Raw genomic sequence first — 15,153 nt, forward strand, 5'->3', positions numbered from 1 at the left:
CTTCTGCATGCAAATAGAAAGTTAATTTGGGCAGGAGCCTGGTTGCTCTCAGTCCTGCTGCCCTCCTGCCTGCTCTATTAATACGGATCCAGCTCTGGTGCCTGGCATCACTATTTATAGCCCAGAGGCAGCACGCCCACACCCCCTTATGTGGGGGAGGGTGAAGGGCTGAGGAGGGGGCAGAAAACACACAGCTATAGGGGCCCAAGCGAAGGATCCCTAGATGTCTACATCCTACTTGGGTGGGCCTGGCACTGCTGGACTGGAATCCACTCAGACTCCCCACCTCCTTCCCAGCCTGGACTGTGTGGTCAGGCTCCTGATCCCCACCGCCCGCGACCCTGGGTTGAGTGGGTCTGTCTAGACCCTGTGAACTCATCACTAATAAGCTTGTTAAATGGCTAAAAGGAGGGGGAGGGGCTTGACAGGGCTCTTTCTGAAACAGCTGTGGTTGTAATTATGTGGACAGTGTGGTTGGCTATCATTTATTCCAGTTATGAATACTGTGGGATCCTCTTCCCTGACTGGTGACTTGGCAGGGAAGGCTCCCTCTCTCTCCTTTAGAATTGTTGGTGTCTGGGTACCTGGGAGGGCCTTTGTGTATGCCAGGATAGTGAGTGGCTTTATCCACTATGGTTATCTGCCATGGGCTTCCCAGCCTACTAAACCCCCAACCCAAGCAATGCCCAGGATCCCAGGAACAGGCTCCTGAGCTTCTTAGTTAGGGACCTGCCAAGGTACCCCTGTGGCCTGGGATGCCCCTTGCCATTGTGGCCTGCCTGAGCTGAACTGTCTCAGCGTCCAGGAATGTAGACTCCTCTGCCAGTCTTAGACTGACGTGAAGCTTGGGGTGCCAAGTGGCACCAGATTGGGTAGACAGGAGGCTGAGACCGGGGGCCAGGGGTGTGGACAAATTGGAAGGATTGGTGGTAGAGAGCAACAGTGCTCTGGCTTCTCCCAATATAGTACTTCTGCAGGAGCCCTCCAGCACCTGGTGTGGCTGGGAGGTGGAGTTCTGCCACCTACACCTAGACGCCTGTGGGCACACCTGCCACTGTGCACACTCCTGGTGCCCCTGGCTACATTTTCCAGCTCCCACATGCCCTCCCCCTCCAGGTACTCACACTTGCTGGGCAGGACTGGGCTTGTGTCTACTGCCCGGGAATGTGCTTGGCTGAGGCCGGGCCCAGTGGCCTAGTCTTGGCCTGATGCCAGGGGAGACCAGGGAGCATGCAGAGGGTGCTTAGTCAGAAAGAAAGGTGGTGATCGCTCCCTAGACTTGCAGCACACAGCTCTCCTAAGGTCACAAAACAATAACGAGTGGGAGCAAATTCAGGACCCCCCCCAGGTCGTCTGACTGATCTGTGGTTTTTCCTCTTGTTCCCTATCTCAGAGCTTTTTTGTGTGACCCTGGAAGTTGCTGCCTCTCAGACTGACTTTTCTACCCTTCTCCCCAAGGGGCAGATAGATGGATCATGCATACAGGTTGGGGTTGGGGGACAGGGGTGTCAGTGTTCTCTGAACATTTTTGTGTGTGTGTGTGTCTGTGTGTGACGGAGTTTTGCTCTGTCACCCAGGCTGGAGTGCAGTGGCGTGATCTCGGCTCACTGCAGCCTCTGCCTCCTGGGTTCAAGCAATTCTCTTGCTTCAGCCTCCTGAGTAGCTGAGACTACAGGCACACGCCACCACCCCCAGCTAAGTTTTGTATTTTGAGTAGAGACGGAGTTTTACCATGTTGGCCAGGTTGGTCTCGAACTGCTGACCTCAGGTGATCCGCCTGCCTCAGCCTCCCAAAATGCTGGGATTACAGGCTTGAGCCACCGCGCCTGGCCTCTCTGTATATAGAGTACTTTCACATACACTGTCTTATTAACCCTACAAGATCAGTGGTATTGTCCCCATTTTTCTGATTACGAGAACTAGATTCAGAGGTGAAGTGACTTTACCCAGAGATCTCACAGCTAGTAAGAAGAGGAGTTAGGACGAGGACTCAGATCTTGGGACTCACTCACCCGTACTTTTTCTACTCCGTCTTGTGCTGCGGAGCCCTGGAGGTGCCCATCTCAAGCACAGGCAGGGTCAGGTGTGGACTGTGTGGACTCTGAGAGCAGGTGGGGATGGGTCTTTAGAGCCGAGGTGAGCCTGCTAGTGCTGTGAGGTGGAGTAGCTTCAGCCCTGCCTGCCCTTCCAAGTGTTTTCTTTCTTTTCTTTTCTTTTCCTTTTTTTTTTTTTTTTTTTTTTGAGACAGAGTTTAGCTCTTGTCACGCAGGCTGGAGTGCAGTGGCGTGATCTCAGCTCACTGCAACCTCCGCCTCCCGGATTCAAGCTATTCTGTGGCCTCAGTCTCCCGAGTAGCTGGGATTACAGGCACCCACCACCACGCCTGGCTAATTTTTGTATTTTTTGTATTTTTAGTAGAGATGGGATTTCACCACGTTGGCCAGGCTGGTCTCGAACTCCTGACCTCAGGTGATCCACTCGCCTCTGCCTCTGAAAGTGTTGGGATTACAGGTGTGAGCCACCACACCCGGTCTTCAAGTGTTTGCTTTCTCTGCAGGCTGCATGTTGTGCCTGGGTCAGTCCACCTTCCTTCGCTTTAACCACCCGGCTGAAGCCAAGTGGATGAAAAGCATGATTCCAGCGGGGGGCCGAGCCCCTGGGCCCCCCTACAGCCCTGTTCCTGGTAGGTACCAGAGTCGGGGGGTGGGAGCGCAGGGGGCTGGGGTGTTCCTTCAGCAGTCCTCCTTGCTCAGTTCAGCCACACTTGGAGTGTTAGGGCAAGACAGTACCTAAGGTCTGGGCTCACTGCCATTGGCCATGGGCTGGTGGAGAATGCCAGGCAGTGGGACCACTGAGAGCTAACCAAGGCAGTGCTGCTTAGCTAAAACTGGGAAATTATGTATCTTGAGGGATAGCGGGCTCTGCCAGCTTGTACCCCACTGCCCTGGAGGTTGCCACTCAGTATCTGGAACTCTGGCCCACTTGTGTCACCACAGGGAGCCTCACCCTCTAGGGTGTCCTGAGGGGCAGAAGGAAGCATTAGGTTGAACTCCCTGTAAGCTGTGGTGGGAATCATGTCCTTGGGCCTCGCCCAACCCTCACTCCATGCCCTGCCCGCTGATGACTCAGTGGAGCAGCTGTATTTTGTGTGTGAATTATTGATCCCCAGAAGAGAATTGGTGATTGTTCTGGGGAACCAACACAGGCCCCCTCAGCCCAGCTGCATAGGGGGTGGGGTGCAGACCAGGAGGCTATTATTGGGTCTACCATCTCAGACTTTGTGCTGGCATTTAGATGGCTATGGGGTGACAGGTGCTGGGGCAGATGGACATGGATGTCAGGTACACCTCGGGGGGTGGTATCAGCAGCCTAAGTGGATAGCCTGGGGACCTGAAGAAAGGTGAGTGGTCACTGGGATTACCAGTATCCATGGCAACCCCTCTGACTATATCCCACAGAGTCCCCATAATTTTGGACCCAGACTCAGTCTTGCAAAGTCTTTCTCTTCTCTTCTCCCCACCCTCAATCTTTTCCAGTCCTCTGGGGGCTCAGAAGCCTGGTTTCCCAGTCTACTCCCTAGTTAATTTTACCCTGCCCTCACCCCAGCCTCGTCATGCCACTCCCTTAGCTGTCTGGGGCAGTGGTTCCAGGGACTCCTGTATGGTTGACTAGGGCTGAGGCATGGCAAAAGCAGGCTCTTGCTGGCATGGCTTAATGGGATAATTGGAGGCACTGAGCTTCACCTCCTTGCTGGCAGCCTGGCTTCCAGGAACCAGCCATTAGCACCAGCTCCCTCCCCTACCTCTGATTGGATGAAGACACACCCCTCGCCCAGCCCTGGAGGCTTTTTCTTTTCCTTTTCCTTTTTTTTTCAATCCTGGGCCTCTGGTTCCTATGGTGGGAGGCCCTGTCATCCTATTAGACTAGGAGCCCCTGGAACTTCTGGCCAGCTCTGCAGCAGGTGCCCATCTTCTTTGTATAATGCCCTTCTTTTTTCTTTTTTTTTTGTTTTGAGATGGAGCCTCACTCTGTCGCCCAGGCTGGAGTGCAGTGACGCGATCTCAGCTCACTGCAACCTCCACCTCCTGGGTTCAAGTGAGGCTCCTGCCTCAGCCTCCCAAGTAGCTGGGACTACAAGTGTGTTTCACCACACCTGGCTAATTTTTTATTTTTAGTAGAGATGTGGTTTCACCATGTTGGCAAGGCTGGTCTCGAACTCCTGACCTCAGGTGATACGTCCACTTCAGCCTCACAAAGTGCTGAGATTACAGGTGTGAGCCACCATGCCTGGCCTCTTCTTTTTTTTTTTTTTTTTTTTTTGAGATAGTTTGCTGTGTCATCCAGGAGGCAGGAGTGATCTCAGCTCAGTGCAACCTCCTGGGTTCAAGCGATTCTCGTACCTCAGCCTCCTGAGTAGTTGGGATTACAGACATGTGCCACCATACCCAGCTAATTTTTTGTATTTTTAGTAGAGGTGGGGTTTCACCATGTTGGCCAGGCTGGTCTTGAACTCCTGTCCTCAAGTGATCTGCCCACCTCGGCCTCCTCAAGTGTTGGGATTACAGGTGTGAGCCACTGTGCCTGGCCTACCTGCCCTTCTTGAGGAGGGATATAGGATATAGATTGGAGGAGTCTAGTCTTGGGGTGAATTGACAACAATAGGCTTAGAGCGCCTATCATTGTTAACTGTTTTAAGTCACAGGCAGGAAGGCCCTGCCAATTCCCTTCCGTTACAGAAGGAGAAACTGAGGACAAGTGACTTGGCTAAGGTTGCATAGCAGGTCAGTGTCAGAGCTAGCTGGTACCAGAACCAGATCTCCTGGCTTCTTCTCCAAAGCCCTGTTAGTCTCACTGTGCTAGGAGGAAGTGGGCTAGTGCCCTGGCTCTTATGCATATGCAGCTCCCCAAAGTCAAAGACCTTTGCATTTCCCTCCAGCAGAATCAGAAAGTCTGGTAAATGGGAACCACACCCCACAGCCTGCAACACGGGGACCCTCGGCCTGTGCCAGCCACAGTTCCCTGGTGAGCTCTATTGAGAAGGACCTGCAAGAGATCATGGACTCACTGGTGCTAGAGGACCCTGGAGCTGCTGGCAAAAAGCCTGCCACAACCTCTCCACTGTCGCCGATGGCTAATGGTGGGCGCTACCTGCTGTCTCCCCCAACCAGCCCTGGTGCCATGTCTGTGGGCTCCAGCTATGAGAACACCTCTCCAGCCTTCTCTCCACTCTCTTCACCAGCCAGCAGTGGAAGCTGTGCCAGTCACTCACCCAGTGGGCAAGAGCCAGGACCTTCTGTGCCCCCGCTGGTACCTGCCCGTTCCTCCAGCTACCATCTGGCCCTGCAGCCCCCACAGTCCCGCCCAAGTGGTGCTCGCTCTGAGAGTCCTCGGCTGAGCAGGAAAGGGGGCCATGAGAGGCCTCCCAGCCCTGGCCTCCGGGGTCTGCTAACAGACAGCCCTGCAGCTACTGTGTTGGCAGAGGCCCGGAGAGCCACTGAGAGCCCCCGGCTGGGTGGGCAGCTGCCTGTGGTGGCCATCAGCCTGAGTGAATACCCAGCTTCTGGTGCTCTCAGTCAACCCACCAGCATTCCTGGCAGCCCTAAGTTCCAGCCTCCAGTCCCTGCTCCCCGAAACAAGATTGGCACACTCCAGGACCGCCCTCCCAGCCCTTTCCGTGAGCCTCCAGGCAGTGAGCGGGTGCTAACAACTAGCCCCTCACGCCAACTGGTGGGCCGAACATTTTCAGATGGGTTAGCCACCCGTACCCTGCAGCCTCCTGAGAGTCCCCGCCTGGGCCGGCGGGGCCTGGACAGTATGCGAGAACTACCCCCCTTAAGTCCATCTCTGTCCCGGCGAGCCCTCTCCCCACTGCCCACCCGGACCACCCCAGATCCCAAGCTAAGCAGGGAAGTGGCAGAGAGTCCTCGGCCCCGCCGCTGGGCAGCCCATGGGGCTTCACCAGAGGACTTCTCCCTGACGCTGGGGTCACGGGGCCGTAGGACACGGAGCCCCTCACCCACACTGGGTGAGTCTCTGGCACCCCGCAAGGGCAGCTTCAGTGGCAGGCTGAGCCCAGCCTACAGTCTGGGCTCTCTTACTGGGGCTTCACCCTGCCAAAGTCCCTGTGTCCAGAGGAAGCTCTCCAGTGGGGACTTGCGGGTGCCTGTCACAAGGGAGCGGAAAAATAGCATCACAGAGATCAGTGACAATGAGGACGACCTCCTGGAGTACCACCGGCGACAGCGCCAAGAGCGGCTCCGGGAGCAGGAGATGGAGAGGCTGGTGAGCAGGTGCCAGGGAGGCTTGCCACTGTCCATGGCAGAGTCTGCCAGGGCTCGAGCAGGCCAGTTGGCAGAGCGGGAGGGGCCCTCAAACAGGGCTTGGGCTTCTCAAGGTTCCCCACCTCCAGGATACACTTTAGTGATCAATATCTTATGGTTCCGGTGCCCTGAAGAAGAAATTTTTTTGAAATCTCTAAGGCTTTATTTTAAATTCGTGCTAATTTTGCATTTATTCAACATAGCATTTGTTTTAATGTATAAATTAAATTTCACATTGTTTACTCAAGCACAGTGAAGCTCTAGGAAAACATACCACAGGTATGGTAAGACCTTGAACCTCCCAGTTTGAGAAGCAGGTTGAAGTAGGTTGAGTAGGCTGAAGCTCAGAGAGGGGAATGGCTTTGTCCAAGATCACACAGCAAGTTCTGGCAGAGCTGGAATTGGAACCCAAGTCTCCTGTCTGACTCTGAGACTTTTTTTTAGAAAAGTACCTTGTCCTTTTTTGCTTCTCTTTGGCGTCTACAAGTGGGTGGGAGCTGCTCACCCTGGCCCAGGCAGTATCATCTAGGAGTATGGGTGGCAGGGAAGAAGGACAGAGCAGGATAGGCAACCCTGGCCTGACCGTTAGCCAGCCTCTGTAATTGTGACTGTGTGTGTCCGTGTGCATGCGTGTGGGTGTGTGCAGGGGCCGGGTGTGGCTCTAGGCAGCTGTCCTGGAGATGGCATCTGAGCTGGGTGGGGGCCAGGATTCCCCAGATAACTCAGGGAGCTTAAGGGGCTCTGGCTGGTGTGTACACAGTCGAGCCCATGTACAGAAGAATGGATTCTGCCCTCTGTCCTTGCAAGCAGAACAGGGTTCTTTGGGAGGTGGGCAGGAACCCTGGGACTGGTTTGAGGAGGAGAATCAGAACTGATGAGAACCAGAAATGAAGCATCTGGAGATGCTTTTGGAAGAGGTTGGGACAGTTTTGGATGAGGGTATAGGATTGTGTGTTTGTGCTGGATGGGGGTGAAATGAGGCGGATTCTGTCTTTTCCTTTGCTGCATCTTCTCTTCACTGTTTTTGCATTGGTCTAGATGGGAATGCATGGCCATTCTAAGCTGGGGTCTCATCCTGGAGAGGGGGCAGTGAGCCTGGCACAGGCAGAGTGGCAGGCACAGCCTCCCCCAACTCCTCCATTAGTCTCCCCACCCCCATTCCCACACATAAGCACACATCTTACCACTAGTCCTGACCTGCCTCACCTGCCACTTTAAGTCTTGGAGGCTGCCGGCCCTGCCCCTCCCACCTCAACCAGGCTGCTTATCTGGGTCCTGGGGCAGGGGCGGAGGCACTGGCCCAGCCTCCCAGGTGCCGAGGCTCTGTTCCTGTTTTTTTTTTTTTGCCATGGAACTGGGCAAGCAACAGGAGGGAAGCTGGGTAAGTGTATGAGAACGCCTCTCCAGCCTTCTCTCCACTTCCTGCGGTTTGGGTTCATGGCCAAACTGTAAGTGGTGAGAGACACTTGAGGAGGTCTAGGGACCCTAGAGAGCCATGGGAGCCTCACAAGCCAGGCTTCAGGCCTATAGATAGGCCTGCAGGAGAAAGCGACAAGACCAGGAATGCGATTGTATCATCCCTCCTTTACTTCCTAGGCCCCTGAGAGGTGACTGTATCTGGGTGGGTGTGTATGTGGAGAGGGGTGGATGAAGTGGTAGGGCCCTGGGAGTACTCACTCATGGGCCTGGGCGTTCAAGGACTGGTAGCAGCCCATCCTGCTGATAAACAGCCAAGGACTGCCTGAAGGTACCTTGGAGCTGAGGTGGGGACAGAGGGCCGTGTCCTTGGTCTACCTCTTCTCCATGTGTCTGTGGTTGGGTGTCTGGTCCCTGTGGGCTTGTGGGTCTGTTTTCCAGCCCTGTCTGTCTGCATACATGCCCACCTGTCTGTATGCTAGACTGTGTTTATCTGTGAGTGTGCATCAGTGTGCATTTGTGCATGTCAGGGCTGGTGTCTTTGTACCTGCTTATTAATGCAAGTCCAGGGCACATATTGTGTCCTTGTGTGCCTGTGCATCAATGCTGGTGTGTCAGTGTGTGTCCTCGTGTCTGTAGATCTGTATGTACCTGCGTTAGGACAAGCACCCAAGTTTATCTGTGTCTCATTGTGGTCTGTAGTCTACTTAACAGTATGTTTCCGTATGTGTTTGGTGTGTTCCTTTGTGTCCATGAGGAAGCCCTGTCCTGGGGTAGATTGAAAAAAGAAAGGAACAGGAAGATGGAAGGGGCTGTCCCAGAAGTGGGCAGGAAGAACCAGGCTGTTGTGCCATGTGGACAGGTGGCACAACAGCCTGGTTCTTCCTGCCCACTTCTGGGGCACCCTATTTCCCTCTGCCTCCCCCAGGTCTTGGGGTCAGGCATCTCCTGACTTGACACTGATGACCTAGCCACCAGTAACCTTGCTCTCCCTCCTGACAGGATACTGAACCTGGTGCTATCCCCACCAGGGCTCAGCTTCCTCCCCTTCATGTCCTGCTCTGTCCATCCTCCCCAGGAACGCCAGCGCCTGGAGACCATCCTGAACCTGTGTGCCGAATACAGCCGGGCTGATGGGGGATCTGAGGCCGGGGAGCTCCCCAGCATTGGGGAGGCCACTGTAGCATTGGCACTGGCAGGCCGGAGGCCCTCAAGAGGCCTTGCAGGGGCCTCTGGGCGGAGCAGCGAGGAGCCCGGAGTTGCCACCCAACGCCTATGGGAGAGTATGGAGCGCTCAGATGAGGAAAATCTCAAGGAGGAGTGCAGCAGCACTGAGAGCACCCAGCAGGAGGTGAGATGGAGGGGTAGGCAAGACAAAGAGGCTGAGGTTGGACACCTGCTGGGGGCAGAGGAGGCTGGTGTATCGAATGCCAAGGTCCAGTGAGGAGAAGGATCAAGTTTGGGAAGAGATTCGAGAGCAGAGGTGCAGAAATGAGACAAGGAAGAGAAGGGAGGTGTTGATGAACTTCCCAAGCTATAAATATGCTTTATGACCTGCCTTTCCATGGGGCTCCACCCAGGCCTGGCACTCAGTGGTAAATCTTTATTATCTTAAGCAGAGCCCTTATTGCTCCCCTCAAAGGTGGGGGCGGGGTGGGGGGCAGGGAATTAGCCTCCTGTCTCAGTCCAGCTATTCCTCAGCAAGTGCCTGGAGGAACAGGTGATCCATTTTATTGGTCTGACTCCAAAAGGCTCTAGGCTTCCTCAGTTGATAGCTTCCCTCCCCTCCAGCATGAAGATGCACCTAGCACCAAGCTCCAGGGAGAGGTGCTAGCCCTGGAAGAGGAGCGGGCTCAGGTGCTGGGGCGCGTGGAGCAGCTCAAGGTCCGTGTGAAGGAGCTAGAGCAGCAGCTGCAGGAGTCAGCCCGAGAGGTGAGCCATGAAGACCCTAGCTAGACTCTTCCCTAGGCCAACTGAAGGCCCCAGAGAGGGGCCACAGTCAGCTGCTTTGATGGGGACCCTGGTGTCTGCCCCCAGGCCGAAATGGAGCGGGCACTGCTGCAGGGAGAGAGGGAGGCAGAGCGGGCACTGCTGCAGAAGGAGCAGAAGGCAGTGGATCAACTGCAGGAGAAGCTGGTGGCCTTGGAGACAGGCATCCAGAAGGAGAGGGACAAGGTAACCCACACCTGGCCCGGCTTAGTGCTGGGTACCAGTGGCCTGGGAGAGAAGGAGAAACATCTTCTCTGGGGCCCTGTACCCCTCACCTCATCATCCATTCTGCAGTACAAGTGGTCTCTGTGGCCTTCCAGGGACAGGGTGACTTGTCCTCCTCTGTGGAAGGTACCAGCTTGGAGGGCACTGCCAGGGGCTGGGCTGGTGTCTGGGGTCTCCTCTGTTTGGGTCTGTGTGCTACCTCTGGGTGCCTGCCATCCTAGGCCCTTTATGGCCCTTCTAGGAAGTGCCAAAGCCCCTTCTTGGGCAGTGAACACAGCCCGAGGGACTGACACTGGGGAGTGAGTCAAGTCTGGGTCCCACCATCTAGAGAACATCTCCCTCCAAGCATGCCACAAGTGCTTACATTGTGATCTTTGGGAGATGACCCTTGGGCCTCTGCTTCCCTTGAGCCTTCAGGATCTGCAGCCTCCTGTCCCAGGTGACCCTAGCTCCTGCCCCTGCCCCTTTCAGATTTCGTGCCAGCCTGCAGGGGCCACTCCCAGATGCCCAACACCGTGCCAAAAGCTCTGAAGTGGAGAGGGGTCATCTATTTCTGGATCTGACAGTATTTTTCCAATAATTTAATTTTCCTTCTGGATTTTTTGAGTTTCTTCCTCCTGCCCTCAATTTTGAGGATATTTTGAGGATCTTAAAAATTCTTTGACCCGTTTTTTTTTTTTTTTTTTTTTTTTTTTTTTGGAGCTTTGGCTCTGGCCCCCAAAACCACACTCCCAAATTCTGTGCCAAATTAACTCCATGCTTGCCAACTAGGCCTACACTAACACCCCTTCTAATCACTGACCTGGGCTTTCCGCATGCCCCTAACTGCCAGTGCCACCCAGGTAGGGCTGAGCCATGCCCGCTTTTGCACTAACTCAATGGGTGCCTCCGTGCCCCTGGCCTCTCCCCTCTAATGCTGCCTCCTTCTTTTCTTGGTGTGGGACCCCAGAGTTTTGATATGAAAGGAATTGGCAGGAGGACTGGTAGCTCAACTTTACTCAAGGGGGCATTGGCAGGAGGGGTATAATGGTGGGGGAAATGCTTGGCTGTGGAGCTGCTCAGACTGAAGTTCTTCCCATTGGAAATGCCTAGGCTGCTGTCTTAGGCTACTGTCTGAGGACAGCGTGAGATAACTCAAGGAAGCTTCCTGGCAGCTTCCTGTACAGCAGACCGGGCTGTCTTCCACCTAGTCCCCTGCCTGCCTTCTGCAGCCAAGGAGTAAGGAGGCCCAGTTGTGGGCATGGTCTTGGAGGGCTTGAATAGGACCTCTCTGCCAACACAGTGGCTACCCTTCCTAGCTTTCCCCTGGGGCTTCCTAAATTCAGATACCCATCAGAGGTTGGTAATGGGTAGCCCCTACTCTTCCCCTCACCCCTGAGCCACCTATAACACAGGGTATTTTAAAGGCTGAGTCCAAGGCTGAGGAAGCACCTAAACCTCAGGAACTGGCCTGATCAGGTCCTCCTCTCTGGGGAAGGGTAGATGAGTTGGGTAGAGGGGTGGGAGTGACTGGGTTCAGCACAGGGCCTCACTCCCAGGGATAAAGCTCATCATTTCAGAAGGAACCTGCCTAATCTCGTTTCCCACTGACCTGGAGTTTTTTGGAGGCCTGGACTTCACTTTCTCTGTGGGGAAGAAAGAAGTTATTTGAGGCTGTGGTAGTGACGGTGGTGGTGGTGGTGGTGGTGATGGTGGTAGTGATGGCAGTGGTGTAGAGGGTTCACTCGGCTTCCCTCCCGTCCCCAGCCCATGGCTCCACTCCGACTTGGGAATCAGTAATCACAGTTTCTTCTCTGCCTGTCCTTTGAGGGGTGACTCACCAAACCCTCCCCTCATCCCCCTTCCCGCCCTCAGAGGTGTCATCTCACCCCAGACAGAACAGTCCACCCCCTCTGTACCCACTCCTGGGACTCTTATTACCATGACAACGGCCCGAACTAATTGCAACCCTCATCCCTGAAGTTCAGCCTGCAGGGCCAACACCCCACCCCGACCCTGGGCAGGAGGGGAGGGAGGCCAAGGGTGTTGGGCTGGGGTCCCTTCTGCCACACTGCTTTAACATCCTCAGCTCCTGATTCACGCCCAACCCTGGATTTAACCCTCACCATCACCTTTTACCCTGGGTTAAATTTTGGTCTCTGGGCTGTGGTAGAAGGGGAGGGATGAGAACTGGAGGCTCCGATTCTGTGATGCGGAACCAGCCTTGACTGGTTTGGAGAGAAAACAGAGGGCCTTTTCTCAGGACCTACCCAACAATTTCAGTTCAAGGGACCCCAGGAGACCAAAATCTGTGCCCTGCCCCCACACCTCTGCCTGTGTTACCCCACTCCCTGCACCTCTGACTGCTGTGTTACCCTTCAGCTCCTGGCCTCGGGCCCTCTGCCTCTTCACCTCTTTCCCTCCTCACTTTCCCTTTCTACTCTTTTCTTTCTCCTCACCTGGTTATTCTCCTCTTTGATTCCAGCCTTTTTTCTTCTCTCAACCCCCATTGCCGACCCCCATTCTGTCCCGCCCTGGCCTCCCTCCCGCGCTCCCCTCCCGCCGCTGCCGGGCCGGAGTTGAGGAGTGTGTGTTCTGTTTCTCCCCTGTGCCCCGCCCTCTCCCTCCCGCCGACCAGGAGAGGGCGGAGCTGGCCGCGGGACGGAGGCACCTGGAGGCCCGCCAGGCGCTCTACGCCGAGCTCCAGACGCAGCTCGATAACTGCCCCGAGTCAGTGCGGGAACAGTTACAGGAGCAGCTGAGAAGGGTCAGTTCCACCGCCCCCCCTCCCCCGGCCCCCGCGGGCCACGCCCCAGAAGGAAGAGAGGAGAGCGGTGGGACGGGACCACCTGGCCCCTGCAGTACCTGCCGGACACCAGGGTCGGTGCTGTGGCTTGGAGGGAACCGGGAAGGTTGGGGGGATCAGCGCTCCAGGCCATGATGCCCGCGAAAGGGAAGGCCAAGTACAGCGGGAGCTGGGTGAAGGCAGGTTTCCTACCCAATTTCCCCGGGTCCAGCCCCATACAACGCATGCACCTGTGGCCTGGCCTTCCAGGTGCAGAGTGGCATTGCAAGCACCACCCAACCCCCTTTGTCACTGTCGTTGAAGGAGGCAGAGGCCCTGGAGGCTGAGACAAAGCTCTTTGAGGACTTGGAGTTCCAGCAGTTGGAGCGGGAGAGCCGCGTGGAGGAGGAGCGTGAGCTGGCCGGTCAGGGGCTGCTCCGGAGCAAGGCTGAGCTGCTGCGCAGCATCGCCAAGAGGAAGGTGTGCCCCACTCCGTTCCCTGCTGCGTGCTGTTGGAGGCCTGTGACCTGGGTTTGAATCCCAATGACTTCACAAAAGTTAACTTCGCCTTTTGTGCCTGGGTTTCCTTGTCTGTAAAATGAGAATTATAACAGGTTGTTATGAGAATTAAACAAGATGTAAAGACAGAATAAGATGTGATTGTAGCAAGCACTCGGTGAAGAATAGCTATTATTATTAAGCTCTGACTCCCCTCCGTCTTCCAGTGGAAAGTGGATTCTGCTCTTATTCAGAGCTTAGCACTGGCCCATCAGGAAGGTGAAAGATGGAGGAGGAGGAGGTTTGCCCTGTGCTTGCAGAGCTCTTGTCTGGTGGAAGTGCTGGGACACACAGAAAGATTTGAGATCTGGATATTAAAGCCAGCTAGGGGTCCTAGAAAGGGCATTCATTTGGGTTCCAGCCATGGCTCCTTCCTGCCTTGGCCGAGCTATAAAACAAGGGTTATTGCGTATTGTGGCCTGGTTGGCTCTGACATGCTAGCTAGGTACTGCGATTGTCTGCTCCTGATCTCAGCCAGACCACAGGATGGTGGCGCAGGTGCCTGTGTGTGAGGGTGGGGAGTAAAGCTGGGAGGAGGTATGTGTTAGTAAGGGTTGGGAAGAGGTGAGAGAGGGACTGGAGAGGATGGTTCAAGCAGCTTCCACCCTTATGGCTGAAGCTTGTGGCCAGGCACATGCACACATGCATGTACATTATGCCTGGCTGGAGTTAGTGTGGGGGAAGTGAGCATGGTGAGACTGGGGAGTGGTGTCTAAAATTGGCGACTTAGAAGATTTGCTGGCTAGCCTGGGGCTGTTGGTAAATGGGGAGCTGCTGGACTTTCCTTGAGTCCAGATCCCATGCTTCTCTCCCTGAGCTGCTGTCTTACAAATGCGCTGACTGATGAATGGAAGGAAGAAAATTGACATACCTAAGCACATGAGTGTGTGTCAGGCACTTTGCTGGGAGCCTTCCTTGGATTACCTCATGCTGTCCTTAGGATGGTATCACAAGACAAGTGCTATTATCCCCATTTTATAGACAAGGAAACTAGGAGTAGGAGAAGCTACACATTTTGCCCAAAGCCTCCCATAATATAAGCTTCAGAGTCAGAACTGGAACCCAGGCCTGTTGGCCCAAATCCCATGTTCCTTCTACTGTACTGCACTGAGGCTAGCAGTGGGCACTTCTCTAGCCTCTTCCTCCTTCTTCCTGGAGGGAATGAGGTAGGGAGCTGTAGATCAGCTAATCTCATCCCTTTGGGATTCTGGTGAGTATAAGCTCCAGGGAGTTTGGGAGGGCTTGGCAGTAGTGGATTCCTCTTCCTACACCCACTCTGGCTCCTGGGAAACCGGAGCTCAACCCCTGGGACCTGGGGTATCACATTCTTCCCCATGCTCCTCCTTAGGAACTGTATCCAGCTTTCATTCTCAGACCCTAGTGTCCCACCCTAGGCTCTGTCTACCCTGGTGCCCTGTGCTCCCCTGCCCTTTCCACTCTGATTCAGAGTGGCTCAGAGTACTGGCCTGGGAGTTCAATAGATGATTCTAGTCCTTGCTCTACCACTTAGCTGGCTAAGAGATCTTAGCTCCTAAGTATGTTGGTGTTCTCACCTATAAAATGGATATAAATGCAGCTGCCTCATAAGGGAGCTTATTAAATGACATAACAAATGCAAAACATTTAGCAGAGTTCCTGGCTCCTAATGGGTTCTTAGTAGATGGCGGCTCTTGCAGTGAGGATTACTGCCTAGCCTACTTTGTTGTTGTTGTTGATTTTGAGACAGAGTCTCACTGTTGTCGCCCAGGCCAGAGTGCAATGGTGTGATCTCAGCTCACTGCAACCTCCACCTCCCGGGTTCAGGCGATTCTCCTGCCTCAGCCTCTCGAGTAGCCAGGATTACAGGTGCCCCCCACCACACCTGGCTAATTTTTGTATTTT

General features: G+C 54.8%; 1 protein-coding gene across 30 annotated transcripts in view; it reads left to right on the top strand.

Annotated features, from left to right (window-relative positions):
• The window catches only part of PHLDB1 (pleckstrin homology like domain family B member 1), a 51,635-nt gene that overhangs the window by 15,022 nt on the left and 21,460 nt on the right, over window positions 1-15,153 (top strand). For 15 of the 30 annotated variants that reach the window (XM_030918179.1, XM_030918171.1, XM_030918182.1 and 12 more), the window contains 7 exons: window positions 2,558-2,683; window positions 4,937-6,282; window positions 8,815-9,087; window positions 9,528-9,668; window positions 9,774-9,911; window positions 12,568-12,696; window positions 13,039-13,194. In XM_030918179.1, coding sequence (XP_030774039.1) covers window positions 2,558-2,683; window positions 4,937-6,282; window positions 8,815-9,087; window positions 9,528-9,668; window positions 9,774-9,911; window positions 12,568-12,696; window positions 13,039-13,194 — 2,309 coding nt within the window. The remainder of the gene's footprint in view (window positions 1-2,557; window positions 2,684-4,936; window positions 6,283-8,814; window positions 9,088-9,527; window positions 9,669-9,773; window positions 9,912-12,567; window positions 12,697-13,038; window positions 13,195-15,153) is intronic. The other 15 variants (XM_030918194.1, XM_030918196.1, XM_030918177.1 and 12 more) reach the window with 3 other exon arrangements.

This window comes from Rhinopithecus roxellana, chromosome 15 (assembly GCF_007565055.1).
Source record: "Rhinopithecus roxellana isolate Shanxi Qingling chromosome 15, ASM756505v1, whole genome shotgun sequence".
Lineage (NCBI taxonomy): Eukaryota > Metazoa > Chordata > Mammalia > Primates > Cercopithecidae > Rhinopithecus > Rhinopithecus roxellana.